We start from the raw sequence: 27,675 nt of genomic DNA on the forward strand, positions 1-27,675 counted from the left end.
TCTTCCTGGTAGACAGCTTGTAGGTAGTTATACTGACATGAAAACCTGTACAATGATTGCTTGCGGAACTGTTATATGACATGACTGTTTTCAGAGGTGGCCCAGCTTCTGATGGTGTAGGATAAACCTGTGACAGAACTGGAATAGAAAGTGCTGTGTGGATGAATTGGGCAGGTCTTGCACCTGGGTCTTCCTCAGGGATATGATCCTTGTGGCAAAGGGTTGGGGTTGGGATTGGGAATGGCATACGGGTGGACTAGGATGTTGTGGACATTGGGTGGGCTGTGGAACATCAGTTTAGAACGAGTGGCAAGTATCTTTTGTCACCACTTGATATCAGGTATTCAAAGTCCTGGTGAAGGATGTGGTTCTGTTTTTCCAGTCCAAAGTAATATTGTGAGACAAAGGGAGCACTCATTTGTGGATGGTTCTTGGAAGTGGTGGGAGAATTGAGGGAGATCTGTTTTTGGATTAGGTCTGTGGGACACTTCCTGTCTGTGAATTGTGAAGGCCTTGAGGAGACTCTCAGCAAACTGGGCAAGGGAGTTCTTATCACAACAGCCAGGCTGTATGGGTATGGAAGGGATAACAGCTATCAAAATGCAGTACTGTTGGTGGTTTGTGTGTTTGATATGGACAGAGGTGTGGATGGAGTCATTAGAAAGGAGGTGCTCAATGTCTAGGAAGGTGTCATGTGGGTTGAGGAGGACCATGTGAACTGAATGGGAGAGGTGGTTTTGAGGTAATGAAGGAATGAAAATAGTGTGTCTTGGACCTGAGTCCTGATCATGAAGATGTCATCAACTAACCTGGACTAGACTAGAGGTTTGGCATTTTGGTAGGCTAGGAATGTCTCTAGATGGCCCATAAATAGGTTGGCATAGGAGGGGCCATGTGGATGCCCATGGCTGTGCTACAAATTTCAACAGCTATCTCTCTTTCACACCAAAAATCCATCCCGTATGAGGGCTGTGGTAGGGAAGATGAATGGCTGATCTCAGTTTATTGGGAGAATTTTGGGAAAGTGTGGTTCATCTGTAATGGAGACCACATATACGATACTGGTATGACTGAGTGTTTAAGGTCCACACCAGGTCAGATTAAAGGGAGACAAAGAAGCAGGTCAGAGGCACACTGCTAGATTTGTTACAGGTAGGTTAGAACAACACACAAGTGTTACGGAAATGCCTTGGGAACTCAAATGGGAATGCCAGGAGAAAGACGACATTCTGTTTGAGGAACACTATTGAGGAAATTTAGATAACCATCATTTGAAGCTGACTGGCAAACAATTCTTCTATCTCCAACATTCATGTGCGTAAGGATCATGAGGATAAGATATGAGAAATTAGGGCTTATACACAGGCGTATAGGCAGTGGTTTTTCCTCACTCTACTTCCAACTGGAACAGAAAAGGTAATGACTAGCAGTGGGGCAGGGCACTCTCCGTCACACACTGTAATGTAGTTTGCGGAGTATCTATATTGATGTACATGTAGATACATCCTGGCCATGTGGGGATGGCACATCTGCAGTGACAAGAATTTCCTTGCCCAGGATGCTGAGGGTTTCACCAAGGCTTTCACAGACTGTCACAGTCCCTCAGACCTAGTCTACAAACAGATCTCCTGTGCCATTTCCCTCACAACTCCAGTCCTCCTCCCATCCCCAAGAACCAGCCACAAGGGAGTGCCTCCTGCATCATCTAGTATCACCCGGGACTGGAACAAATCAACCACATACTTTGTCAGGATTTTGATTATCTATCATCATTTCCTGATATGAGGGACATCTTACCCAAGATCCTGCCCACCCCTCCAACAGTGGTGTTCCATAGCCTATCGAACTTCCATTACATCCTAGTCTTTTCCTGTGCCGTTTCCAATCCCGATGCCTTGCCATGGGGATGATGTCCCTTTGGAGGACCCAGGTGCAAGACCTGCCAAATCCACCCACCCAACACTTCCTATTCCAGTCCTGTCATAGGCTTATCTTACCACGTTGAAGCGTCACATATTAAAGCAGCCATGTCATATACCAGCTTTGTTTGGTATGAATGACTACCAACGAGCTGTCCACCAGGATGAAGGGCCACCGCCAAACTGGCCAAATGGAAAGTAGACCACCCTATGGGACAACATGCAGCTGAACATAACATGGTTGATTTCCATGACTGTTTGATTACCCGAGCCATCTGGATCCTCCCCTCCACCACCAGCTTTTATGATGGGAGTTATCCGTACAAGACATTCTCCACTCCTGTAATTATCTCTACCTCAATCTGCGGTAACATAATGTCCCCACACCTTCCACCCAACAGTTTCCACCCACTCTGTTCTGTCACCTCCTCCCCATTCTCGTCGTCAACCCACAACTTCTCTTCTTCAACCCTTTTTGTATGATGCCCTCTACCAACGCACCCACCCGTATTTCCTCGCTCCTCTGCTTTTCCCCACCTCCCTGCCCCAGAACCTCTTGATGCTGCACCTGTTGGAATTCTAGTCCCTGAACATACTGCAGGACAGTGCACCCCCCCCCCCCCCCCCCCCACCTGTACACTGCTCTCTCTCTCCCACTTCTCTGCCCCTCCAGATTGCTACTTCCATTCATTTCTGGTCTGAGTTGCTGGAGTTGGTGGTCATGTGTGTGTGAGATGTGCTTGTGTGTATGAATTATTGGTGTGTGTTTCTTTTTCTGATGAAGGCTGTGGCCAAAAGCTTGTGTGTGTTAGTGAATCGCCAGTTGTTGAGAAGTCAATTCTGGTGCATTGTTAGTCACTCTCTTCCTTTGTTATTGTACTTTAGTGCAATCCACTTACATGTATTGGTAGGCTCAATATAATTTGAGTTTCTGCTTATGCCTACTCCATCTTCCTTTCTTTTTTCCCCCTTTGTTTTCACATTACTTTTAATACTTGAAAGTCAAATGTTTTTCTATTTTCCATTTTCCGTCACTGTTTCCACAAATCCATAAACTTTTTTGTCATTTAAGAGTTTTAGTAATGAGGAAAAATTATAAAAGGCTCTGCAGTTGTGTATCAGGTAATGTGTTGCATATATTTATTCAGACTCGGTATATTGATTAGGGGGAACATGGCAACTGTCATGTAATGAAATTTCTTTGTCATAATTTTCAGCCTCAGGCCATGGAAATAGGTTTGTTGATGGCTTTGTCTTCTTAGCCTGTCCCTGCTTGAAAAGAAAGGAAAATGGGAGTGGTAAAAGACTGGGAAAGTAATTACAAATAGAGCTGACTTTTGTACCCAACTATATGTTATCATTAGTTGACAGTGTGCAGACCGTAATACACTCCTGTGCAAAACTTATGAATGAATTAGATAAAGTAATGTAACATATTAACCACTCAGTGGAAGTGAATGGAAGTGTTGGAGCATGTCGCCAGACAGTTCTCAATCGAGCAGAGACTGCTGCACTTTACATGGTGTCAGGTCACCGTGCTGTGGCGCCAAATGAGGCTGGCTCCACAATGCGAGACAGCTGAAGGAATTGGAAAAGACTGCGCGTGTCACTTAGCGAGTGGCTCAGAAATAAAATTTGGATGACTTCACACAGAGGGGACAATGATTGGGAAATTGGGAGGAGGATGGCATGTGACAAGCGTAGCCCAGGAGTTTGGTATTGCTCGAAGGATTGTATAGCATGCACGGGAAGCATTTTGAACCACAGGCACTGCTGCATGAAGGAGAGGAGGTTGCCGACTACAGTCGACTACAGCAGCAGATGACCGCTACATTGAGCAGTGGATAAGAAGGAAACCACATTTAACAGGACTGCAAGGCTCGCAGTCACACACCCCACGGTGGGATGGTGATGGTGTGTGTTGTGTCTTTGACCAGCAACTAGTAAGTGGTGTTCCGTTGATAGTGACATGTCAGCAGCACCATTTGCAATGGTGCTGTGAGTATAGAGACTGGACCAGTGAGGAGTGAAGTCGCGCGCTTTTCTCAGATGAGAGCATATTCAGTCCGAATAGTGATTCGAGACATACCCTCAGATTGTGAGAGGTAGGAACACGTAATGCACCCAGGAACATTGTCAAACTTTATTATTTTAGTGATCTTGGTGTTACGGTGTGTGGGGCATAATGTTGCATTAGTGCCCGGACCACCAAATCTGTGAACATGGTGTACTTACTGGTTGACATTATTGAGAGACATTATTGTTCTCCACGTGCGTCTTTTCAGGGGTGCATTCGGCCCCAGATTCATTTTTATGGATGACAATGTGCGACTGCATCAAACAACGGAGTTATTGGAATGATGAGAGGATATGTGGCGAACGGACTGGCCTGCCCATGCCACCCGATGTAAATCCTGTCGAGATCATTAGGGATGTGGTGGGGAGATGTATTCCAGCATGTCCGTATACACTGACGGCCATTTGGCAGTTGTCAACTGCACTGGTGGAGGAATGGAACTCCCTCCCACAAGAACTCCTTACCAGCATGGTAGTAAGTTGCAGAGCATGATGATTGCACACCCTATTAAGAATCTTGTCCTGCCTTTTGTAATTTTCAGAGTACCGTCATAAGTCATGGTGACATTGGCGTAATTATTGTCTTCAAATAAAAGTGTCATTTCTGTTCATCTTATTACATATTTCTTTCAGTTACTGTCTGTACTATACTGTATCAGTTCTTTCTATGTATGGTCCAAGTTTCATCAAGCTGTTACTCAGCAGACACACATTGTGTGAAGGTTACCTTCGTCCGTAAGTTTTGCACACCAGTGGACATGACAGGTGCCTGCTTCGGGGGAATGGAATGATTTATAGTTACTTCAGTTGTAGAATCCCTTAGAGAGCTCGATCTGTTCAATCGAGGTCTACTCCCCGCTAAAACAATTCTGGTCCGTGTAAATATCTATATCTGTCAGTGTATTGAGACAATTTGTTGTCTATTAATTGTAGTTACCAGTATGTGCAAGATTGTTTCTTGTGAATATCAATCTGATGAGGTGATATTAAGGACTGATCCTCTTTAATTTTCTTCAAACAAATAGAATTTGAAGCTCAGTGACCTTTCATGTTTTCTAAAACACTGTGACACAGTTCTCACAAATACTAAAAAAATCCATTGGAGATTAGGAGATTTCTGAGTATTGTTATGCACAAAACATTTCGAGCTCATTAACACAGCTGTCGGTAGCTGAGTACATAGTGTAAGTGTCTCGTAATTGTAAAAGTACCAGTTTAAATCTTGCTAGTAGCAACTTTTTTTTTTTTTTACTAAAATTCTATATTTCTCATCAAATGGAAATTTTAATTATTTTTGTATAAAATGTCTTTTTCTTTTTAATTGCTAATTTTGTAAAGACATCAGTATTTACTATAAACAAAAATTAGGTACAAAAATAAAAAAATAAAATATCTTATTTCCAGAGTTTTAACAGTGTTTTGTTTTCGTTCTGAATTTGGCTATTTGCGGACCGTGTAGAACTTGGAGCTTCTCGGCTTTCTTTTCCTCTCTTTCCATCACCTCTTCATTGTTTCACTTTTTTTTCTTTCCCTCTCCTCTTCAGTGTAATTTGTGGACCTCTTATTTAGTGGTTTCTCTTCAAATGATTTTATGCTGTTGACTGTGCTTCTCAGCTATTCTCTGTTTTGACTCTGCTGTAGTGTAACAGCAGTTTCTCGTGCATCTCTTTTGACCTCTTCTACCCACTTAGAAGTGGACTTTAACAATGTGATGTAATCAGAGACCTTTGTGCTCAGTCAGTTTTTGTCCATTCTTCGTAGGTAAAATTTTGACTGTTGTTTCTGCACTGTGTCTGTGATTTTTTTCACTGTACTCATAAGAGCTCCTCGACTCCCTTTGCTAGTCTTCTGGGATCCTACATCTCCCTGAAAATTTTTCTTTCTTGCTTTTCCGTTTCTTCCAACTATCCTTTTTTAATTAAAATAAGATACACCAAAACATAGCGTCCTGGTTTTGTAATAACAAACACACACACACACACACACACACACACACACAAATTTCAAGCTTTCGCAACCCACGGTTGCTTCATCAGAAAAGAGGGAAGGAGAGGGAAAGACGAAAGGATGTGGGTTTTAAGGGAGAGGGTAAGGAGTCATTCCAATCCCGGGAGCGGAAAGACTTACTTTGGGGGGAAAAAGGGACAGGTATAAAAGCGCGCGCACACACATCCGTACACACATAACAGACACAAGCAGACATGTGTAAAGGCAAAGAGTTCGGGTAGAGATGTCAGTCGAGGCGGAAGTACAGAGGCAAAGATGTTGTTGAAAGACAGGTGAGGTATGAGTGGCGGCAAATTGAAATTAGAAATTAGCGGAGATTGAGGCCTGGCAGATAACGAGAAGAGAGGATATACTGAAGGGCAAGTTCCCATCGCTGGAGTTCTGATAGGTTGGTGCCAGTGGGAAGTATCCAGATAACCCGGACAGTGTAATACTGTGCCAAGATGTGCTGGCCGTGCACCAAGGCATATTTAGCCACAGGGTGATCCTCATTACCAACAAACACTGTCTGCCTGTGTCCATTCATGCGAATGGACAGTTTGTTGCTGGTTATTCCCACATAGAAAGCTTCACAGTGTAGGCAGGTCAGTTGGTAAATCACATGGGTGCTGTCACACGTGCCTCTGCCTTTGATCGTGTACTCCTTCCAGGTTACAGGACTGGAGTAGCTGGTGGTGGGAGGGTGCTTGGGACAGGTTTTACACCGGGGGTGGTTACGAGCATAGGAGCCAAAAGGTAGGGAAGGTCGTTTGGGGATTTCATAGGGATGGACCAAGAGGTTACGAGGGTTAGGTGGGCGGTGGAAAGACACTCTTGGTGGAGTGGGGAGGATTTCGTGAATGATTTGAGGAAGTCGTATCCCTGCTGGAGAGCCACATTCAGAGTCTGATCCAGTCCCGGAAAGTATCCTGTCACAAGTGGGGCACTTTTGGGATTCTTCTGTGGGAGGTTGTGGGAGGTTCTGGGTTTGAGGAGATGAGGAAGTGGCTCTGGTTATTTGCTTCTGTACCAGGTCAGGAGGGTAGTTGCGGGATGCGAAAGCTGTTTCCAGGTTGTTGGTGTAGTGGTTCAGGGATTCAGGACTGGAGCAGATTCGTTTGCCACGAAGACCTAGGCTGTAGGGAAGGGACTGTTTGATATGAAATGGGTGGCAGCTGTCATAATGGAGGTACTGGTGCTTGTTGGTGGGTTTGATGTGGACAGATGTGTGAAGCTGGCTATTTGACAGATGGGAGGCCAACGTCGAGGAAAGTGGCATAGGATTTGGAGTAGGACCAGGGGAATCTGATGGAGCCAAAGGAGTTGAGGTTGGAGAGGAAATTCTGGAGTTCTTCTTCACTGTGAGTCCAGATCATGAAGATGTCGTCAATACATCTGTACCTGGGTAACCAAGGCGGCTTCCTCCAAGGGACCCATAAATAAGTTGACGTACGAGGGGGCCATCCTGGTACCCATGGCTGTTCCCTTTAATTGTTGGTATGTTTGGCCTTCGAAAGTGAAGAAGTTGTGAGTTAGGATGAAGCTGGCTGAGGTAATGAGGAAAGAGGTTTTGGTAGGGTGGCAGGTGATCGGCGTGAAAGGAAGTCCTCCATCGCAGCGAGACCCTGGACATGCGGGATAATTGTGTATACGGGATAATTGTGTATAAGGAAGTGGCATCAATGGTTACAAGGATGGTTTCCGGGGGTAACAGATTGGGTAAGGATTCCAGGTGTTCGAGAAAGTGGATGTAACGGGTTGAAGGTGTTGATCTACGTAGGCAGAGATACGTTCTGCGGGGCCTTGGTAACCAGCTACAATGGGGCGGCCGGGATGATTGGGTTTGTGAATTTTAGGAAGTAGGTAGAAGGTAGGGGTACGGAGTGTTGTTGGGGTCAGGAGGTTGATGGAGTCAGGTGAAAGGTTTTGTAGGGGGCCTAAGGTTCTGAGGATTCCTTGAAGCTCCACCTGGACATCAGGAATGGGATTACCTTGGCAAACTTTGTATGTAGTGTTGTCTGAAAGTTGACGCAGTCCCTCAGCCTCATAATCCCGACGATCAAGTACCACGGTCGTGGAACCCTTGTCCGTCGGAAGAATGACGATGGATTGGTCAGCCTTCAGATCACGGATAGCCTGGGCTTCAGCTGTGGTGATGTTGGGAATAGGATTAAGGTTTTTCAAGAAGGATTGAGAGGCAAGGCTGGAAGTATCCCCCCAAACCCAGAACCTCCCACAGAAGTATCCCAAAAGTGCTCCACTTGTGACAGGATACTTTCCGGGACTGGATCAGACTCTGAATGTGGCTCTGCAGCAGGGAATTAGAGATGGGCAAAACTGTTCTTTTCAGAGATCGGATCAGAACTGTTCACTCCCTGAAATGAACTAGGTCTTTTTCATGACTCACCACTCATTCACAATAGAAAATAAATGGAAGGCACATTGCCCTTTAAACTTGGCTTATTCCAGTACTATACCTGTATTTTGATCTTATTTTGAAGTAACACAGATAATGAGTAAGAATTTTGTATTGTTTATTGAAATTTCTACAATATGACAAAGTTTTTGATTATCAATTTATTTTGCACTATCGTGGTTTTTTGGGTGATCGGAAAATGTTGTAACTTGAGATTTACATTAACAATGTATTTGGCTATAATGTATTAAAATTTCATTAACCTCGTACAAATACATCCCAAGCCATATATTTTTAAAGTGAACGTTTCCTTCCGAAGACGCCCAAAGTCGCAAAATCCGTACTACAATTAGGAAAAAAAATATAAATTTGACTGTAAGACCAAAGTGCTGCATATAGCCTTACGCAGAATAAAACAAGGAAAATATTGGTGTATCACATTTTGCGATACGTTTATTGGTTCGCTCGTAATTAAAGTGTAAATTCGAGTGTCCATAATAAAAAATCCTATAGTAAGAGGAGTCGTCAGGAACCTCATCTGATCAGTTTAAACAAATAAAAATAAAGTAAAAACAAATGATGTATACATAACATAACTATGTAATATACATATCTGTATTAGTACGAAGAACAATATCCAGTATAGACGAACTCCGAGGCGCTGAGTCAAGCTGGTCGAGCCGCGAGCTGTATTGCTGCGTGAGCTAAGACCGCAGAGACCAGAGTGACACCTGAGTTGCTTTGCTCAACGCTCTGGCTAGAGTCCTAGAACGGTGGGGTGAGCGTTGAGCGGCCGAATTCCGAGGGTGGGGGGAAGCAGTGAAACGGCCACCAGTCACCCGCTCCGAGACAAATCGTCCGTTCTCTTGCGAGCAGGTTGTTGCAAGTAGTTCTTATGTTCTCCGCTAGGAGGCTCTGTCCTGTTGCTCGCATCAACTGCCCAGAGGGCAGGACGTGCGACTGGAACGATCGCCGACGGAGTGCGATGCTAAGTTAAGGTGCGCCAGACACTGCACGCGGCAGAGGAAGCACAGAGACGGGCACGGCATATGTGAAACAAAAAATCCAATGGGGCACTGCACAATGCAGGCAGCCAAGGCAGAAGCAGGGCAGAGGCCGGCGCCAGCTATGTTGTGTGGCGTGCAGTGTGCTCTGACCAGCAGAGGCCCCGCTGACCTGCTCCGTTCTCTCTCTCTCTCTCTCTCTCTCTCCTCTCTCTCACTCTCTCTCTCTCTCTCTCTCTCTCTCTCTCTCTGCTGTGTGAAACGTTTTGGAGCTACCATTCTTTTTTTCTGAATCACTGATTTGTTCACTCCTTTGAAAAGATTCCAACTCTATGAATCAGTTCAGGAGCGGATCCCCCATCTCTAGCAGGGATACGACTTCCTCAAATCCTGCCCTGAAATGAGATCCATCCTTCACGAAATCCTCCCCACTCCACCAAGAGTGTCTTGGTGCACGGCCAGCACATCTTGGCACAGTGTTACACCGTTCGGGTTATCTGAATACTTCCCACTGACACCAACCTATCAGAACTCCAGAGATGGGAACTTGCCCCTTCAATATATCCTCTTTTCCCGTTACCCACCAGGCCTCAACCTCCACTAGTTTCAAGTTGCCGCCGCTCATACCTCACACTGTCATTCCATAGCATCTTTGCCTCTGTACTTCCGCCTCGACTGACATCCTCTACCCAAACTATTTGCCTTTACATATGTCTGCTTGTGTCTGTTATGTTGCGGATGGATATGGGTGTGTCTGTTGCGCGAGTGTATACCTGTCCCTTTTTCCCCCAAGGTAAGTTTTTCACCCTCCGGGATTGGAATGACTCCTTACCCTCTCCCTTAAAACCCACATCCTTTCGTCTTTCCCTCTCCTTCCCTCTTTCCTGATGTTTGTGTTTGTTTGTGTGTCTTTTGTTCGGTAAACCCACTTCCTTTAGTCTTCCCCCTCCTTCCCTCTTTCCTGATGTGGCAACAGTTTGTTGCGAAAGCTTGAATTTTGTGTGTGTGTTTGTGTTTGTTTGTGTGTCTATCGACCTGCCAGCGCTTTTGTTCGGTAAGTCACCTCATATAAAATATATATATATATATATATATATATATATATAAATATATAATTAGCATTTCCTTTTGTTCATAAATATGACTTTAAGTAGAAAATGAAAACTGCAACTAATGTGACTTGAACCATTAGCTTTACAAGTATGAGACTTATATGCTACACATTCAGCTGTCGACAGCTGTGTTGACAAGACCGTAATGTTTTGTACTTAGCAGCTCTCGGAAATCTTCTTTTACAACTTTTCGACGTTTTTTATAAGAATTTTCTTGTACTGCTGTAGGTAACTGATGTACAGGCACTGAGCTTCAAGTCTTGTAGGTATGAAGAAAATGGAAAGGGCAGAGCAGTGTGCGAGGTTCCCTCTGGTGAGGTCTCTTGTTTGAACTGACTGTTTTTTCCATTCCATTTCTAAATAGCACTACCTGCCATCTCAGCTGGTGCATGTGTGATTGTAATTCTTAATATTATGGAGAAATATTTTAAAACAACTTCGAGTTTCTTATCATAAACATGTAGTGGAATTGTCTGCTTATGTCCACCTTTGTAAAATGTATAATTGTGTATCCAGCAAAATTATTCTATCTTTAGCATGATTTTTTATTTTTATCTGTGATCGATATAAAGCGGATTCTCAAAATCAAACAATCGAAATTCCAGATAGGAATATAAACAATGTAGGAAAAGATAGATTGCTGCTTACCATAAAAAAGACACATTAAGTTGCAGACAGGATCAATTAAGACACTTACCCCAAGCTTTTGATCACAACCTTCATCAGTAAAAGAGAAACACACACCCTTCACACACACAAGGAGGCATGCCTCCAAGAACACATGAACACCAACTCCAGCAGCTTGGACCAACTTAATGTGTCTTCTTTACAGTAAGTAGCAATCTGTCTTTTCCTACTTTTTCTTAAAGTGGATTCTCACTTCATAAATATTCCATGAAACTAACATTTATGTGTGTCATTTCCAATTACAACACTATCCCTGCAGGCAGCAACTGAGTGTCCTGTTCATGATTTTATCAGTTCTGATAGGTTTCAATTAGTGGTGAGTGGCTGCAAAATTTATTTTGTGTTTTCTTGTATGTGAATTTAATTTGTTCTGTTTTAACCTTTGTGTATATCATAGATGAAATGCTTTCACATTGTTATGTTGGTTATCAGTTTTTTTGTATCTAATTTAAGCTTATGAACTGATATAAAACTATGTTATGTATATGGAAAAAGTGTGGTAATTTGAGACCTGCAATTTGAGGATGAATAGTTGGGAGTGGTTTTGTTTGACCAAGGAGAGACAAACTGATTTCTAACCTTAAATAATTAAAATAGACTGATATTTCGCAGTTGGCAAGTCTTCAGTGACATATGATTATATGTGGTACATTCCACATGTTGCGTGGAAGCAGGTTTGATCTAAGTTGGTTATGAAATTTAATTTGATAAATCACCAATTTAAATTACAGTTGCAGTTCACCAACTATAATGGATATTCTTAAATTAGACATTACCCGTAAATGCTAACGTCAACAATTTTTTGAGATTATAGTTTGAAAATGGCAGCATTTTCACATGATGTGCATCTTTTTCATTTGGTTTACGAATAGAAGCACACTGTATAAATATACTATTGTATTTATATGTTCTGCACCTTGTTCTAGCTAAACACTCAATAATGGCTTAAAAAGCTGTTACTTGTTGTAAAATGCAGAAGTAGTCTAAATAAATACAGTACAAGAGGAAAAGTGCCACATTTGTATAATAAGTTTGTTCCTACGGTGTACAAAAGGAGAAAAATAGTTCTAGTGTATGTGAGAGTTTCAAACAGAGTTGTAATGTTTAAGTTTTAGAGAAGCAGTACCTTGTCTGTGTGTATTGTCAGTTTACTGATTATACAGTTGAATTTGCCAGGGCACCATGTCACAGGTCTATAGAGACAAAAGGTGGCCAAATTAAATTCCAGTTCTCAGAAGCAGCTAAACACATTTTTTGATTTAAGGGGAGTAGGAACACCCTATCCCAACAATATTAAATTTAGCGACTTGGCTTCCATGTATTTCGGGAACCATAGTAGCCACTGACATGAAACTTTTACAGGACATTAAACTGTATGTTATGAGTCTACTGAACTACAATAATTGCATTTCAGCAACTGCTTTCGGAAATACAATTTTTTAATTACACAGTTAAAATTCTGTGTAAATTTTTGTACATTATCGTAAATAATTTTAATTGTGCATAACATTATGTTCTTGTTTTAGTTCAGTCGACTCAGGATATGTGTGTTGTTACTCGCTGAAAATTTGAATACTCTACTCGAAGTGTTTCTAAGATTTAGGGAAAAATGCAACAGAAAATGTAAATTTTCAGGAAAGGCTTCTAAAGTTTCAAGAGACTGTAACTCACTTAATATATCCTTAATTTTTTTTATATTTAGTCATTCAGAAGCACCTTGTACCATACTGTATATCATCCTCTTGATCTTTTTCCAAGTTCTTCTTTTTTTTCTTCCTTCTGGACTCCTTAGTTTCCAACTGTGCTGCATACTCTGCTTTATCAATCAAACCTTGTCCATCTGTTCAAGTTCTCTGATGCAGTTTGCACCAGGTTTAATTTCCATATGCTGTAGCACTTTCACCCTACCAATGTTGCCACCATTAAAAGCAATAACAGCATCACTGACCCCCCCCCCCCCCCCCCCACCTCCTCCCCAACTTTAGTGTCTTCATTCCAACAAAAACATTTTTTGGTAAATGAGTCCATATAAGATTATTGAATGACCCATTGGGATTTTGAGTCTGACCATGCAGACATTTCTTCAGTAATTCAGGATTTGCTGCTGTTGTTGTTGTGGTCTTCAGTCCTGAGACTGGTTTGATGCAGCTCTCCATGCTACTCTATCCTGTGCAAGCTTCATCATCTCCCAGTACCTACTGCAACCTACATCCTTCTGAATCTGCTTAGTGTATTCATCTCTTGGTCTCCCTCTACGATTTTTACCCTCCCTGCTGCCCTCCAATACTAAATTGGTGATCCCTTGTTGCCTCAGAACATGTCCTACCAACCGATACATTCTTCTTGTCAAGTTGTGCCACAAATTTCTCTTCTCCCCAATTCTATTCAATACCTCCTCATTAGTTATGTGATCTACCCATCTAATCTTCAGCATCCTTTTGTAGCACCACATTTCGAAAGCTTGTGTTCTCTTTTTGTCTAAACTATTTATCTTCCACATTTCACTTCTGTACATGGCTACACTCCATACAAATACTTTCAGAAACGACATCCTGACACTTCAATCTATACTCGATGTTAACAAATTTCTCTTAGAAATGCTTTCCTTGCCATTGCCGGTCTACATTTTATATCTCCTCAGTTATTTTGCTCCCCAAATAGCAAAACTAATTTCCTCCTTTAAGAGTCTCATTTCATAATCTAATTCCCACAGCATCACCCGATTTAATTCGACTGCACTCCATTATCCTCAATTTGCTTTTGTTGATGTTCATCTTATATCGTGCTTTCAAGACACTGTCCATTCTGTTCAGCTGCTCTTCCAGGTCCTTTGCTGACTCTGACAGAATTACAATGTCATCGGCGAACCTCAAAGTTTTTATTTCTTCTCCATGGATTTTAATTCCTACTCCGAATTTCTCTTTTGTTTCCTCCACTGCTTGCTCAGTATACAGATTGAATAACATTGGGGAGAGGCTACAACCCTGTCTCCCAACCACTGCTTCCCTTTCATGTCCCTCGACTCGTATAACTGCCATCTGCTTTCTGTACAAATTGTAAATATCCTTTCGCTCCCTGTATTTTCCCCTGCCACCTTTAGAATTTGAAAGAGAGTATTCCAGTCAACATTGTCAAAAGCTTTCTCTCAGTATACGAATGCTAGAAACGTAGGTTTGCCTTTCCTTAATCTATCTTCTAAGATAAGTCGTTGGGTCAGTATTGCCTCACGTGTTCCAACATTTCTACGGAATCCAAACTGATCTTCCCCGAGGTCGGCTTCTAGCAGTTTTTCCATTTGTCTGTAAAGAATTTGTGTTGGTATTTTGCCGCTGTGACTTATTAAAATGATAGTTCGGTAATTTTCACATCTGTCAACACATGCTTTCTTTGGGATTGGAATTATTATATTCTTCTTGAAGTCTGAGGGTATTTCGCCTGTCTCATACATCTTGCTCACCAGGTGGTAGAGTTTTGTCATGGCTGGCTCTCCCAAGGCTGTCAGTAGTTCTAATGGTAGTTCTAATGGAATGTTGTCTACTCCCAGGGCCTTGTTTCGACTTAGGTCTTTCAGTGATCTGTCAGACTCTTCGTGCAGTATCATATCTCCCATTTCATCTTCATTTACATCCTCTTCCATTTCCATAATATTGTCCTCAAGTACATCGTCCTTGTATAGACCCTCTATATACTCCTTCCACCTTTCGGCTTTCTCTTCTTTGCTTAGTACTGGGTTTATTCATGCAGGTGGTTCTCTTTTCTCCAAAGGTCTCTTTAATTTTCCTGTAGCCAGTATCCATCTTAACCCTAGAGATATACACCTCTACATCTTTACATTTGTCCTCTAGCCCTGCTTAACCATTTTGCACTGCCTGTTGATCTCATTTCTGAGACGTTTGTATTCCTTTTTGCCTGCTTCATTTACTGCATTTTTATATTTCCTCCTTTCATCAATTAAATTCAGTGTCTCTTCTGTTACCCAAGAACTTCTATTAGCCCTCGTCTTTTTACCTACTTGATCCTCTACTGCCTTCACTATTTCATCCCTCAGAGCTACCCATTCTTCTTCTACTGTATTTCTTTCCCCCATTCTTGTCAATCATTCCCTAATGCTCTCCCTGAAACTCTCTACAGCCTTTGGTTCTGTCAGTTTATCCAGGTCCCATCTGCTTAAATTCCCACCTTTTTGAAGTTTCTTTAGTTTTAATCTACAGTTCATAACCAATAGATTGTGGTCAGAGTCCACATCTGCCCCTGGAAATGTTTTACAATTTAAAACCTGGTTCCTAAATCTCTGTCTTACCATTATATAATCTATCTGAAACCTGTCAGTATCTCCAGGCTTCTTCCATGTATACAATCTTCTTTTATGATTCTTGAACCAAGTGTTAGCTATGATTAAGTTATGTTCTGTGCAAAATTCTACCAGGCGGCTTCTTCTTTCATTCCTTACCCTCATTCCATATTCACCTACTACGTTTCCTTCTCTTCCTTTTCCTACCATCGAATTCCAGTCACCCGTGACTATTAAATTTTCGTCTCCCTTCACTATCTGAATAATTTCTTTTATCTCATCATACATTTCTTCAATTTCATCATCATCTGTAGAGCTAGTTGGCATATAAACTTGTACTATTGTGGTAGGCATGGGGTTCGTATCTATCTGAGCCACAATAATGCGTTCACTATGCTGTTTGTAGTAGCTTACCCATGTTGCTGCTTTTTTATTCACTATTGTACCTACTCCTGCATTACCCCTATTTGATTTTGTATTTATAACCCTGTATTCACCTGACCAAAAATCTTGATCCTCCTGCCACCGAACTTCACTAATTCCCACTATATCTAACTTTAACCTATCCATTTCCCTTTTCAAATTTTGTAACCTTGCTGCCCGATTGAGGGATCTGACATTCCACGCTCCGACCCGTAGAACACCAGTTTTATTTCTCCTGATAACAACGTCCTCTTGAGTAGTCCCTTTCCAGAATATTTTACCCAAGTGGACGCCATCATCATTTAACCATACAGTAAAGCTGCATGCACTCAGGAAAAATTACGGCTGTAGGTTCCCCTTGCGTTCAGCCGTTCACAGTACCAGCACAGCAAGGCCTTTTTGGTTAGTGTTACAAGAGCAGATCAGTGAATCATCCAGACTGTTGCCCCTGCAACTACTGAAAAGGCTGCTGCCCCTCTTCAGGAACCACACGTTTGTCTGGCCTCCCAACAGATACCCCTCCGTTGTGGTTGCACCTACGGTACGGCTATTGTATCGTTGAGGCATACAAGCCTCCCCACCAAGGGCAAGGTCCATTGTTCATGGGGGGATTTGCTAGGTTTTGCTAGGTTTTATGATATCCATGACTGCTGCTGGGATGGAATGTTTATGGCTGTATGAACTCTTTGAGTACTAGGCATTGCGGTAATTGCACCATGAATTAGGTCCAGGAGGACAAATGTGGTGTATTGGTTTTTCAACAGTTGACAGTCTGAGAAAGAAGGGAGTCCATACTGCCTGCTTCATTTTCAACAAATCCTCAGTATTATTTCTAATAATACTGCTGTAGTTCATCAATCATTTTGTCTGTCAGCTGGCCTCTTATGGTTTCACCATCAGAAAGTTTATTGTCTCTCTATCTAGCTTTGTTTCAGCTTCCTCAACCTGGTGCCCATCCTCTTCTCGACATGACAAATACATTACAGTTTTGCATTAATGTTCTCACCATTAGGCTGAGTGGCTACTACACTGTTATATGCTTTTGAGTCTCCATCACCTAAGAACTTAGTGTAACATGGCAAATACTTTCATTCACAGATGGACTAAGAGGTTCAATAGCTGCAGAGACCTCCATAACACCACTTGCTCCTTCATAATTCCTGTCACAGATATACTCCTCTTCATTCCCTGATTTACACTTATAATAATGTAGCTGTGCTTCAGCCAAGTCCCATCAAAAGCTACTGGTATGTCAATCATACCATCATTTATTTCAACAGCTTTGTTTGTAGCACCCTTCATTCCGCAACAGATTCTGCAGCAGCTCCAATACATCCTGCATACTTGTTGATTTTACAAGGTGGGCGTGGCATATCATCACGGCACACATTGTTTCTGCTGCAGTGTGTCCTTTGTGAATAGCTCTCAATCCATAAAACCACCTAACATTTACTTCAAAATAATTATCATTACACTTATCAGAATTTTAAAATGAATGAGTATATTTACAACTGCACAATTAATGATAAGTTTCCTGGCTAGTCCATTTGATACCTCTCTGTCTTCATGTAAACTAACTGGCCCTCCACATATTTTACAACACATACATTCACCTAACACCCTTGTTAGGATGTGTAAATCTATCAGAATATAACCTAACCTACCATGTACATCACTTTCATTTTGAGAAAACTGTGTGTGACAACGTTTTATTTTAATCTTCGAAGCACTAATAGGTGTTTCTCTAAATACTGACGAGTTTGCCTGTATTTCATTGTTTGTAACTTCACATGCCACATGTTGAACACAATGTTTCCTTTTATTCGAAAATCTATTACCATGAAACCCACGTTTCTTAAAAACATTTTGTTTTGGCGTCATACTTTACTTTTTGAGCAGATTTACCAATCTGCTCGTCACTTTTCTTCGGAAAAATGTTAGCCCTTCAACATAAAACACGTGTTTGTAATATGAAATGATACGATACTGTTTTTGACATGTAATTTAACTTTTGTAACACAGATATCCACAGCCTTCTATATAAAAAATTACTGATTTTATTAGATCTTGAAGCAATGCAAGTATAAATTTTACCATTTTCAACTGGTGTAGATTATATTTAAAAAAATAAGATACTTCCCATGTGAGTTTATAAGTGAGATATATATATATATATAGAGGGAAACATTCCACGTGGGAAAAATATATCTAAAAAAAAAAGATGATGTGACTTACCAAACGAAAGTGCTGGCTGGTCGATAGACACACAAACATACACACAAAATTCAAGCTTTCGCAACAAACGGTTGCTTCATCAGGGAAGAGGGAAGAGGGAAGGAGAGGGAAAGACGAAAGGATGTGGATTTTAAGGGAGAGGGTAAGGAGTCATTCCAATCCCGGGAGCGGAAAGACTTACCTTAGGGGGGGAAAAGGACAGGTATACGCGCGTGCACACACGCGCACACACACACGCACACACACACACACGCACACCACGCACACACACACACACACACACACACACACACACACACACACAAGCAGACATTTGTAAAGGCAAAGAGTTTGGGCAGAGATATCAGTCGAGGCGAAAGTACAGTGGCAAAGATGTTGTTGAAAGACAGGTGAGGTATGAGTGGCGGCAAATTGAAATTAGAAATTAGCGGAGATTGAGGCCTGGCGGATAACGAGAAGAGAGGATATACTGAAGGGCAAGTTCCCATCTCCGGAGTTCTGACAGGTTGGTGTTAGTGGGAAGTATCCAGATAACCCGGACGGTGTAACACTGTGCCAAGATGTGCTGGCCGTGCACCAAGGCATGTTTAGCCACAGGGTGATCCTCATTACCAACAAACACTGTCTGCCTGTGTCTATTCATGCGAATGGACAGTTTGTTGCTGGTCATTCCCACATAGAAAGTTTCACAGTGTAGGCAGGTCAGTTGGTAAATCACGTAGGTACTTTCACACGTGGCTCTGCCTTTGATTGTGTACACCTTCCGGGTTACAGGACTGGAGTAGGTGGTGGTGGGAGGCTGCATGGGACAGGTTTTACACTGGGGGCAGTTACAAGGGTAGGAGCCAGAGGGTAGGGAAGGTGTTTTGGGGATTTCATAGGGATGAACTAAGAGGTTACGAAGGTTAGGTGGACGGCGGAAAGACACTCTTGGTGGAGTGGGGAGGATTTCGTGAAGGATGGATCTCATTTCAGGGCAGGATTTGAGGAAGTCGTATCCCTGCTGGAGAGCCACATTCAGAGTCTGATCCAGTCCCGGAAAGTATCCTGTCACAAGTGGGGCACTTTTGGGGTTCTTCTGTGGGAGGTTCTGAGTTTGAGGAGATGAGGAAGTGGCTCTGGTTATTTGCTTCTGTACCAGGTCGGGAGGGTAGTTGCGGGATGCGAAAGCTGTTTTCAGGTGGTTGGTGTAATGGTTCAGGGATTCCGGACTGGAGCAGATTCGTTTGCCACGAAGACCTAAGCTGTAGGCAAGGGACCGTTTGATGTGGAATGGCTGGCAGCTGTCATAATGGAGGTACTGTTGCTTGTTGGTGGGTTTGATGTGGACAGATGTGTGAAGCTGGCCATTTGACAGATGGGAGGCCAACGTCGAGGAAAGTGGCCAAGTTTGCCAAGGTAATCCCATTCCTGATGTCCAGGCGGAGCTTCAAGGAATTCTCAGAACCTTAGACCCCCTACAAAACCTTTCACCTGACTCCATCAACCTCCTGACCCCACCAACACCCCGCACCCCTACCTTCTACCTACTTCCTAAAATTCACAAACCCAATCATCCCGGCCGTCCCATTGAAGCTGGTTACCAAGCCCCCACAGAACGTATCTCTGCCTACGTAGATCAACACCTTCAACCCATTACATGCAGTCTCCCATCCTTCATCAAAGACACCAACCACTTTCTCGAATACCTGGAATCCTTACCCAGTCTGTTACCCCCGGAAACCATCCTTGTTTTGATGCCACTTTCTTATACACAAATATTCTGCATGTCCAGGGTCTCTCTGCAATGGAGCACTTCCTTTCACGCCGATCACCTGCCACCCTACCTAAAACCTCTTTCCTCATTGCATTAGCCAGCTTCATCCTGACCCACAACTTCTTCACTTTCGAAGGCCAGACATACCAACAATTAAAGGGAACAGCCATGGGTACCAGGATGGCCCCCTCATACGCCAACCTATTCATGAGTCACTTAGAGGAAGCCTTCTTGGTTACCCAGGCCTGCCAACCCAAAGTTTGGTACAGATTTATTGATGACATTTTCATGATCTGGACTCACAGTGAAGAGAAACTCCAGAATTTCCTCTCCAACCTCAACTCCTTTGGTTCCATCAGATTCACCTGGTCCTACTCCAAATCCCATGCCACTTTCCTCGACGTTGACCTCAGTGTGTCCAATGGCCAGCTTCACATGTCCGTCCACATCAAACCCACCAACAAGCAACAGTACCTCCATTATGACAGCTGCCAGCCATTCCACATCAAACGGTCCCTTGCCTACAGCCTAGGTCTTCGTGGCAAATGAATCTGCTCCAGTCCAGAATCCCTGAAGCATTACACCAACAACCTGAAAACAGCTTTTGCATCCCGCAACTACCCTCCCGACCTGGTACAGAAGCAAATAACCAGAGCCACTTCCTCATCTCCTCAAACCCAGAACCTCCCACAGAAGAATCCCAAAAGTGCCCCACTTGTGACAGGATACTTTCCGGGACTGGATCAGACTCTGAATGTGGCTCTCCAGCAGGGATACGACTTCCTCAAATCCTGCCCTGAAATGAGATCCATCCTTCACGAAATCCTCCCCACTCCACCAAGAGTGTCTTTCCGCCGTCCACCTAACCTTCGTAACCTCTTAGTTCATCCCACTGAAATCCCCAAAACACCTTCCCTACCCTCTGGCTCCTACCCTTGTAACCGCCCCCGGTGTAAAACCTGTCCCATGCACCCTCCCACCACCACCTACTCCAGTCCTGTAACCCGGAAGGTGTACACAATCAAAGGCAGAGCCACGTGTGAAAGCACCCACGTGATTTACCAACTGACCTGCCTACACTGTGAAGCTTTCTATGTGGGAATGACCAGCAACAAACTGTCCATTCGCATGAATGGACACAGGCAGACAGTGTTTGTTGGTAATGAGGATCACCCTGTGGCTAAACATGCCTTGGTGCACGGCCAGCACATCTTGGCACAGTGTTACACCGTCCGGGTTATCTGGATACTTCCCACCAACACCAACCTGTCAGAACTCCGGAGATGGGAACTTGCCCTTCAGTATATCCTCTCTTCTTGTTATCCGCCAGGCCTCAATCTCCACTAATTTCTAATTTCAATTTGCCGCCACTCATACCTCACCTGTCTTTCAACAACATCTTTGCCTCTGTACTTTCGCCTCGACTGACATCTCTGCCCAAACTCTTTGTCTTACAAATGTCTGCTTGTGTCTGTGTATGTGTTGATGGATATGTGTGTGTGTGTGTGTGTGTGTGTGTGTGTGTGTGTGTGTGTGTGTGCGCGAGTGTATACTTGTCCTTTTTCCCCCCAAGGTAAGTCTTTCCGCTCCCGGGATTGGAATGACTCCTTACCCTCTCCCTTAAAACCCACATCCTTTCGTCTTTCCCTCTCCTTCCCTCTTTTCTGATGAAGCAACCATTTGTTGCGAAAGCTTGAATTTTGTGTGTATATTTGTGTTTGTTTGTGTGTCTATCGACCTGCCAGCACTTTTGTTTGGTAAGTCACTAAGGATTAAGAGTAACAACTTGGATAGTAATCGCAGTGACACTGTGCGTGTGTGTGTGTGTGTGTGTGTGTGTGTGTACGTGTGTGTGTGTACGTACTCTAGCTCAAAAAAGGATTTGACAAGGACTTTCCGTTACCTGTTTTTGCTTTTGTAATAACAGCAATGCTTTCCTTTCTATACCTTTCGGACGCTGACGAAAAAGACTGTTTTGACAGAATATGTGCTCGGTCCATTTATTGTTTTGACAGAATACATGTTCAATCCATTTATAGCATTAATCAACTAGGAACATAAAATAAAACATTTCTTTCTGAAAAGCAAAACTTTATGTATACAATTTTCATAGCTAAAGTGAGATTTGGGTCGTGCTAATAGTTTCAGATATTGTGTGAAAGTGTAACACAAAATAAGTGTTATTAACGTTTTCATTCATTGTATCAATTATGTTATGAAATATCACTAGTTTGTGTTTATCGAATGCAAGGTGTAGAGTGTCGCATTCATCTTTGTACCCCGTTTTTCTTTTCTTTTCTTTAACAGTGTCGCAGTGTCTGCTGCCGATCCTTCCGGCTCCGCCGAATCTTCAGGCTGCCACATATTCGTAAATTGTCTAATATTGCCTGTAGACAGAAATAATGTCATTAACACTCCTTCATCCTACAGATTTATGTTGCCGCAGCAGCGAAACGTCTAGCAGTGAGTGGTCAGAGAGAAATGCAGTAGGTCGTGTCGAATTTGAAATACGGTCACCTAATGAAGGGCCGAATCCTTTTGGCGATAGCAGTACTGCGAGTGATGCCAGTGTGAACGTAAGTTTTGTGATATTAAGAATTTAAGAACTGCCGGACACAACTTTGACTGACTGGTATCCTGCATCGAAATACCACTTCCCATAAGATCAGGGAAATTTGAGTGACGCGGGGCGCAGAACTGTGAGGGTGACCTCTTTGTGTGTGTCCCCTGTCCACTGTGTACTCTTGTGCCAGTGTGGTGATGCATCCCTCCCTGCCCTCCCTGCTTTCTCCTTCTGCCCCTCCTTTGTTGTGACTCCACCCTTGCACATTTTTCCTTTCTTGCTCACCATTTACTATTACTCAGATGGTTCTCATTTTATCTGTCTGCAGTATGTTAAGTTGCAGTACCTCTACAACCCCTTTTTTTAAAAAAAAAATTATTTGCAAGACTGTTTCATTTCTTGCAGATATTATTGAACACCAGAAGAGATCTTAGAGCCGTATTGCAACCTAGCATCGTGCAGGTGCTTAAAATGGGAGTAATGTTATCAAATATATATGCAAATATTTTAGTAAATTCCAGAATGAGATTTTCACTCTGCAGCAGAGTGTGCGCTGATATGAAACTTCCTGGCTGATTAAAACTGTGTGCCCGACCGAGACTCGAACTCGGGACCTTTGCCTTCCGCGGGCAAGTGCTCTACCAACTGAGCTACCGAAGCACGACTCACGCCCGGTACTCACAGCTTTACTTCTGCCAGTATCTCGTCTCCTACCTTCCAAACTTTACAGAAGCTCTCCTGCGCAGGAGAGCTTCTGTAAAGTTTGGAAGGTAGGAGACGAGATACTGGCAGAAGTAAAGCTGTGAGTACCGGGCGTGAGTCGTGCTTCGGTAGCTCAGTTGGTAGAGCACTTGCCCGCGGAAGGCAAAGGTCCCGAGTTCGAGTCTCGGTCGGGCACACAGTTTTAATCTGCCAGGAAATTTCATTTTAGTAAATTAATTATTATCCATCTCTTCCATAATTGTTGTCAATTTTACACTTGTGAACACATTTACTTTTGTTTGAGAATGCTGCAACTGGATTAATGATGTAGTTACAGTTGCTGAAGTGGTGGAACAAAAGTTATTGTTTTTATTTCCTCTCATAAATTTGTCTCTGTGTCAACCTTCTCCCTTCCACCATATTCTTCCCCTCTAATCACTCTGTCAGACTCTCCTTTCCCTCAGAAAAACAAATACACACACACACACACACACACACACACACACACACACACACACACACGCTTAAGATGATTGGAATAATGTTAATGAAATAATTTCAATTAAAACTTGCATGTAATTTGCAGTGCTTGTTTTGTGGGGTGGTTAGAAATAGCCCCAAAATCCTTGCTTTGGTTTCTCAGTTTATGGAAAGCTATTGAAACCTTTTTCATTGGTCTCAGTAAATTTATATTTGGCTTACTAGGTGAGTTATGTGTGTAAAAGAGAGTGCATCACTGTGGTCAGATACATTTTTTCGATTCATGCATGTTTGTCACCAAAATGTTTGACTGTATGTTGTTTACACCTGCTTGTTGAAACAGTGTTACTATTTTGAAAGATTTTTAGCTGGGAATGAATTCCCTCGTTGAGGCATGAAATTTACTTATCAAACTTCTCTTTTGAAGAACTAGTAGTGTATGTTGAGGAAGGACGTACATGGTGTTTGTTTCCATTTGAATCTACTGTTAGAATGCAGGACTGAGGCATAGCTTTGATGAGTTGCTTGAGAAATTGATTACATTTTCTGATCTGTTGTAGAGAGTCTAAGAATACCCTTCCTTGCCAACACAGTTCCTTGACAGTTGTGTGTGACAATACTGTGTACTTTCTGTACTTTATCATTTATTGCTAAGTAAAAATAAGTATCACTTTCTCTGGTCCCTTACTGTGTTTTAAGTCTTTTAATCTATGGCCTTACTCTCTTATTAGGCAAGGTGCAATTCCTGTGGGGCCCCCTTTTTTTTTTAAAACTGCTTCCTGTTACTTATTTTTGATTGAGAAATGCCAACGTTATGACGGAACTGCAAAAAGTATTTTTAGGTCAGTTCGCCTTATTACTCAGTATAGTTTTGTTCAGTCAGTCATTTGCTTGCTGTGGCCTCACAATTGTGTGCCAATTATGCCTGTTAGGCCTTTCGATTCGCCGGAGCTTTCCAAAATGCTCGATGAGTCCCAACAACTCTGCAGCTACTGCAATCAGTGTTTCAGTGCAGACGAGGTGTACTGTTGATTGAATCCCCCGAGTGCATCGTGACCATCAGTGTTGTCACATTCTGTGATACTCTACACGTGTGAAAAGTGTGATTGCTAAATGCTGAAAAAGCAAGCATCTAGCCAAATTACTGTTAAACTTTATTCTTTACATAACTGTTGCCTGAGTGTTACAGTATAGCCTGACAATCAACAGAAATGGGGCTGTGCTGATGCTACACAAATGTACAGTGCTGGATTATCTAGGAGTCATCGGTACTGCAATAGTTAATACAGTATCCACACACTGCTTCCCTCTGCCCTCTCAGCACCGCTAAAGTTGGATTTGCCAGCTCTCTGCTGCTCTCAACAGCTGTGTTTTGTCTCGTCTTCTAGTCTACCACCACCCTAAATATTTTATGTCATTATTAACTAAATGCCAAAGTATAAATAGCTTATAATTGGATAGGTAAGAAATCTGCTCACAAAGCTGCAGTAGGAGGAAACACACATAAAAAGTTAATGAAATATGCAAGCCTTTGGAGCCAGTGACGCCTTCTTCTGGCAGAAGGGTTAAAGGGGAAGGGAGAAGTATGAACAAAAAGAACTGGAACGGTTTAAGAAAATGGGAGAATTGTGGAAAAGTCTCCCCCGGTCAGGGGAGACTTAATGCATAGGATGGAAAAAATAGTTTTTCCATCTCATTTCATCTGGTAAGTTTTCCCTGATCCAGGGCTCTGGGTGACTTTTCCATAATTCTTCCAATTTTCTAAACCTTGACAGGCATTTTCCATTGTCCCTCATCCCTTCCCTTCAATCCTTCTGCCAGGACGAGGAGCCATGGGCTCTGAAAGCTTGCACATTTCATTAACTTTTTATGAGTGTTTTCTTCTGCTGCAATTTGGTGAGTAGATTTTTTATCTATCTAATTAAATTAATTTTCAGAAATTGATTATTCTTGTTAAAGTAAAAATAGCATAACATAAAGTGTATATAATGTCAGTATCGGCTGATTAGCACTCTACGACATTAGGGAGTGCACGAAAATTATATAATGTGTTACATAAAATGTTGCACTTGCAGGTAGGTGGTGTGAAGGAGCAATATCACAGTAGAGAACCCCTGTTCTGCGTTCAGACAGTTAGAGCTGTCTCCCTCACCATCACTGGTATTATCCACCAAGATCATTGACAGGCGAATGTAGCAAAGATGTGATTTTTTTTTTTTTTTTCTGACTTCACGTTTACATGCCATCTAAGCCTACATATCAGATAAAATCTTTCACAGCTCTTTTTGCAGTTTGTTCCACTAGATTGTTTAAAGTGCTCTGTGTTTAAAGTGCTCTGGTTATTGTCTCGTATTAAGTCAAAAATTTTCCATTCTCTATATCTGCTACCCCTGACAAGCTTTTCCTGCATACTCTTTGCACTCAAATATGATACAATCTCACGTACCATCTGGTGTGCCAAATTTGGGACACTGTCTGTGCCTCCTCCCGATCTGACACAAATTATGTGAAATAAAGCTACGAGCTGTGAGAAAGTGACTTGTTCCTTCACTCTCTGTTTTAATCTTTCCCGAACACTCTAATTCTGCTCTAATTTTCTGAGATCTCCCGTCACACCTGCCACTTATTTGAGATTATATTTCATGTTTATGTTTTGTCAAATGCGGATCAGCATTGGCATAAAATTCTATGTATGTTGTGTTAGCCGGTCAATTGTTGTCTCACAGCTGACCGTAAAGGCTCTAGTCCTAATGTGACCATCTCTTAGAGGCACACTGAAGGCCACAGTGCTTCTGTCTGCTGTAGCAGGACCCACAACTGGTGCATGTAAACTGTTCTGTTATGACGTACTTAATTACTACTGGTGCAGTGTGGAAGTGGTGTTGTCTTGTATTTATTCACATGCTGTGTATTAACATAGCTCCTTTGCTGCTCATTTCCTCAATGTATGGTAGCATTTGATGTAACTGAATACTCAGACTCAGTGTAAGGGTTTTGTCTCTGTATGTAAGAATTTTGCACTGTGGTAAAAGGACGTAGTTTGATTCTTGCAGTGCAGGTGGAAGTTTAATTTTACTACATCACAGTGTTAATTCACTGGCATAGGCTGTCACGTGCTGGGGCTGTAGGGCTCCCGGAAGAGATATACACTCTTGAGGGCAGCTTTCAGTTATTGTCTTAACTGATTTGCCTCCGAATGACATTCTTGCCATCTTACCTCTACAGCTATATTTGTTAGTAATCCTGTAGTGTATCCTGTAAATGGAGGAACAGAGATTCCCAACACAGATTGTAAGATTCCCCTGAAACATCCACCATGATTCCAGCTATGTATTTAGATGCTGACATACAACCCAGTTTGTCCGCATTATCGATTCCTTTCTTTTTATTAAATTCCGTGTGCTCCTACTTCTGAAGTGTTAGAACTCCACCAACTCTCAGATGAATCCAGACACTCAAATCCCAGTCTGTAGGATTTTATCTAACAACTTTGTCTTTGCAGTTTCCATCTCCTCTACTCATTGGTCAGAATGACCATAATGCCCACTGAGTGGGTTAGCACAGTGGTTAGCACACTGGACTCACATTTGGGAGCATGACACTTCAAATCTGCATCCAGCCATCCTGATTTAGGTTTTCTGCTATTTCTCTAAACTGTTTAAGGCAAGTGCCAGGATGGCTCCTTCGAAAGGACGCAACCGCTTTCCTTCTCCGTTGTTCCCTAATCCGGGATTGTGCTCCATCTTTAATGACTTCATTGTTGGCAGGAAGTTCAACACTGATCTCTTCCCTCTTCCTCATAACCCTCTGGTGCCCTCAATCCTTTCTGTTCTGCTGGAAAGCAGTCCGAGATAGGACAAATTTAAATTACTTTCCATGTTTCAGGACTGCATACCCTGATGTGCTGTTGCCATTTCACCATTGTATTTAAAGTGATTCACCAGCTAAGAATCAATACAATTATATATTATATAAATATAAATTTGAAGAAAATACTGCATTTTTGTGGTGTGAGCTACTTATGT

General features: G+C 42.5%; 1 protein-coding gene and 2 non-coding genes across 8 annotated transcripts in view; 2 read left to right on the forward strand and 1 right to left on the reverse strand.

Annotated features, from left to right (window-relative positions):
* Positions 1–27,675, forward strand: part of LOC124717045 — a 127,525-nt gene that overhangs the window by 53,513 nt on the left and 46,337 nt on the right. For all 6 annotated transcript variants that reach the window (XM_047243707.1, XM_047243709.1, XM_047243706.1 and 3 more), the window contains one exon: positions 22,336–22,481. In XM_047243707.1, the coding sequence (XP_047099663.1) occupies positions 22,336–22,481 (146 nt within the window). The remainder of the gene's footprint in view (positions 1–22,335; positions 22,482–27,675) is intronic.
* Trnap-cgg lies at positions 23,055–23,129 on the reverse strand. Its single transcript has one exon. It is a non-coding gene; the product is annotated as a tRNA-Pro (tRNA).
* Trnap-cgg lies at positions 23,292–23,366 on the forward strand. Its single transcript has one exon. It is a non-coding gene; the product is annotated as a tRNA-Pro (tRNA).

This window comes from Schistocerca piceifrons, chromosome 9 (genome assembly GCF_021461385.2).
Source record: "Schistocerca piceifrons isolate TAMUIC-IGC-003096 chromosome 9, iqSchPice1.1, whole genome shotgun sequence".
Classification (NCBI taxonomy): domain Eukaryota; kingdom Metazoa; phylum Arthropoda; class Insecta; order Orthoptera; family Acrididae; genus Schistocerca; species Schistocerca piceifrons.